The sequence below is a fragment of the Chlorocebus sabaeus genome, chromosome 20 (genome assembly GCF_047675955.1).
Source record: "Chlorocebus sabaeus isolate Y175 chromosome 20, mChlSab1.0.hap1, whole genome shotgun sequence".
Taxonomy (NCBI): domain Eukaryota; kingdom Metazoa; phylum Chordata; class Mammalia; order Primates; family Cercopithecidae; genus Chlorocebus; species Chlorocebus sabaeus.
The window spans coordinates 102296975-102300590 of NC_132923.1; the positions used below are offsets into that span (position 1 = coordinate 102296975).

The following is a 3616-nucleotide window of genomic DNA, read 5'->3' on the forward strand; positions in this document are numbered from 1 at the left end:
CCTCCCTTCCCGAATACCAAGGATGAGGATGAGGTGGGATGAGTGCAGGGCCTGGACTGTGAAGGGCTTGGCTGGCAGGCATGCTTGGGGAGCAAACCATCCAGTAAGGAAGCACTTTGCAGGCGGCAGTGTGGCCAGGGCGATGATGGGCATGGGGGAGGCAGGGCAAGGACACTTATGCTTTGGCCACTCATTAATGGACTGGAGCAGTGGGGATGAGAAGAAGATAGTGTCTGAGGCATTTCAAAAGGCAGAACATGTAGGAATCAGGGCTGTTGGAGGCAGAAGGTATGAGTTTGAGGGGTGAAGGTGCTGGCTGGAGTTGGGGGTTACAGAGACCAAAGAGATTATACAGGACCAAAAAGAAAAGGAAGCCTGGGCAAAATAACTCTATGCCCCAACCCCCAGCACATCGTGATAGCATCAGTACACACCTAGCTTGTGATCCAGTCCTGTTTATTTTAGAAGCATGAACAGAACTAGGAAGGAGTGATGAAAACAAGGCACCAGTCCCCTAGACAGGGCCAAATCCGGCACAAGCTCTGTCTGTGCGATCCAGGCTGACCCAGCAGCCTCAGTCCACCTCTTCCTGTGAGGAGAGGGTTTGAGGACAACCTGCACACAGGTAACTGTTCCATAGAGTGAGGTTGGGGTAAGTTGGCTCTGGGTCCCTCTGGATCAGCTGCAAAAGGCCAGAGCATCCCATGCTGACTCTGTCTGTGCTCAGGCAAAGCCACGTTCTGGAGAGAAAGCCATAGTGCCTGGTGGCACCAGGAAGGCCTCAGGTGTTCAAGAACAACTTGCAATGAGGCTCCATGGCCAGCAAGCATCTGCTTCCCCAGCCCAGTCATCTCTGCAGAGCCTTCCAGGAGGGGGCAGGGGGCATCCCAGGCAGCCAGACTTCTCAGGACCCCTCTGTTGGGTGACATAAGCCCCAGGCCTCTATACATACTGCTTCTTAGAAGCAGAGCTGCTGGGGCGACTGGGGGATTTTCGGTCATTCTGAGGGGGTGGGTCCAGGAAGAGAGGGGGCCTGGAAGAAGCCAGCCTCTCCTCCGTGGTCAGGTTGGCCCAGTTCTGCTCGCTGGATGAGAGCCCATTGTAGGTGGGGCATGGCGGGGATGAGGGCCCCTGGCCCATGGGGAGGTAGAAGAAGACCTGGTCCGTGTAAGGGTCTGAGGAGGTGCCCTGGGTCGGGGGTGCGTCTTGGCCCTGCCGTGCCCTCATCCCCCGGCTGAGGCAGCGACACAGCAGGTGCACCAACTCCAGCAGGTTAAGCACCAGGGAGATGAGTCCAACCACCAACATGAAGATGATGAAGATGGTCTTCTCCGTGGGGCGAGAGACAAAGCAGTCCACGAGGTAGGGGCAGGGTGCTCGCTGGCACACAAACACAGGCTCCATGGTCCAGCCGTACAGGCGCCACTGGCCATAGAGGAAGCCTGCCTCTAGCACGCTTTTGCAGAGCACGCTGGCCACATAGGTGCCCATCAGTGCTCCGCGGATGCGCAGGCGACCATCTTCCGCCACCGAGATCTTGGCCATCTGACGCTCTACGGCCGCCAGTGCCCGCTCCACCTGTGGGTCCTTGGCTGGCAGTGCCCGCAGCTCCCCCTCCTTCTGCCGTAGCCGCTCTTCTCGCCGAGACAGGTAAATGACATGGCCCAGGTAGACCAGGGTGGGCGTGCTGACGAAGAGGAACTGCAGCACCCAGTAGCGGATGTGGGAGATGGGGAAGGCCTGGTCATAGCAGACGTTGGTGCAGCCTGGCTGGGCTGTGTTACACTCGAAATCTGACTGCTCGTCACCCCACACTGACTCGCCGGCTAGGCCCAGGATGAGGATGCGGAAGATGAAGAGCACCGTCAGCCAGATCTTGCCTACCACGGTCGAGTGCTCCTGGACCTGGTCCAGCAGCTTCTCCAGGAAGCCCCAGTCACCCATGGCTCCCGGGCCTCCGTCTGCAAGGAGACAGAGCACGTCAGCATGTCAGCATGGCATCCTTCTCGTTCGCCCAGCAACAAGCCTGCAGGGAGGTCTGCCATGCCCGTTCTACCTACATAGAAACCCAGGCTCAGGAAGGGGAAGGACTGGCCTGGAGGCTCCCACTCAGCAGCGCAGGCAGGACCCAAAGCAGATCTTTGGATGATGGCTGCCAACCTCTTTGTATGGTCTCATTCTGCTTTGGCTAAGGTCCCTGCCTAACCAGACATCGATATCCCCCTTGTTCCCGAGCCACTGCCCTAGGATGGACACAGACCAAGGAAATCTGGGTGGAATTGAGGCTCCTTTGCCTGTGGGAACAGAATTTGAGGAACATATCCAAGGTTGTGCAGCTGGGCTAAGCCCTTCCTCCCTTTTACCCAAGGCTGGCTACCCCCAGACAGTGGGGCTGGTGCTGATGGTAGAGGTGTTATCTTCTGCTTCTTAGGGGGCTCAAAGCCTCAGGTCCCTGCTCCCTGCTTCATATCTGACCCAGCTGGCTTCACTCTAATCTTTGAGCCTGCATAGGCTGGGAGGCGGGAGGGGTTTTAGGAGCTGAAGGCAGCATCATCCTTTAGCTCCACCGGTCAGCAATAATGACCACCTGCCACTTGAGGAGGGACACTTGGTCCTGTCTTCTTCGTCCACCTCCACTCCCACCTCCTTCCATCTCCAAAGCTGATTCGGGCAAATTCTAGACTCTTGAAAGGAATTGTTATTGCAGGGTGAGGCACAGGCCACAAAGTTCCCAAGAGGGAGGTTCCTCTTCCCAAGTGCAAAGCTGTTTAGAGCCAGGCTCTGGAAGTGGCCCTGGGTTCAAATCTTGGCTTTTAGTAACTGCGGCCCCATGGATAAGGAACAACCTCTGGGCGCCTCAGTCTCCTCCATGGTAGAGTGGAAACAATAGTATTCCTACCGCCTCCAGTTGTTATAAGGATTCCATGGAAAGAGGGTGGGAGCCTGGCCAAGGCCACCTGGGTGAGCGCGGCTCTGTCGCGGCGGGCGTTCCGCAGCAACCCCCGTCCCGGCCTCGGAGGACCCAAGACTCCGCCCGGCCTCCCGCGAGCAGGTGGCACCCCTGGTCCCCTCCTAGCCCCCGACTCACCGCCTGCCTGCCGGGTGGCCCAGGTGGAGGTGGGGACGATGGCCGGAGCGACGCCCGCGGGAGCCCTGCTGGACCGCACCGGCGGCGGGGGCGCCTTAAATAGCGCAGAGGGGCGGGGTGGGGGCAGGAAACGCGACGGGGAGGGCGGCGGGGGCTGGAGAGAGGGCGGGGGCGGGGACTGGGAGGTGCAGACTCCCTAAACCCACTCCGGGGAGGTGGGCCTGTGATTTGCGGTGGGGAGGGGCAAGAGGGGCTGACCTATCCTTCCTCTCCTGTTCTCTCTCCACCAGGTATTCCAGATGGTAAACTCTCCTGTCGTTTCTTTGGCCAGGGAAGGGGAGTTCTCCCAGGCCAGGATCTCTCAGGGTGGCTGGATTTGAAAGGGTTGCAGTAAGAGCTGTTGATCTGGGCAACTGGCCTGGGGGGCTGTGAGGGGTGGGCGGGTGGGGACGGGGTGTGGGAACCACTCATTTGCTAGGTGGCCCTAGTGTGCCAGGATGAGGCGTTCAAGGCTAATTACGGCGCGGG

General features: G+C 59.1%; 1 protein-coding gene across 1 annotated transcript; it reads right to left on the reverse strand.

Annotated features, from left to right (window-relative positions):
* Positions 1-439: 439 nt before the first annotated feature.
* Positions 440-3183, reverse strand: GJA4 (gap junction protein alpha 4). The gene is made up of 2 exons (XM_007979478.3): positions 3089-3183; positions 440-1961 (listed from the first exon to the last, which is right to left on the reverse strand). Exon 2 carries the CDS (start codon positions 1942-1944, stop codon positions 943-945), a length of 1002 nt encoding a protein of 333 aa, XP_007977669.1. The 5' UTR covers positions 1945-1961; positions 3089-3183; the 3' UTR covers positions 440-942.
* Positions 3184-3616: the final 433 nt, after the last annotated feature.

Bases quoted from the DNA above. Each gene is read 5' to 3' on its own strand.
- GJA4 (XM_007979478.3), bottom strand. From the start codon at position 1,944: ATGGGTGACTGGGGCTTCCTGGAGAAGCTGCTGGACCAGGTCCAGGAG.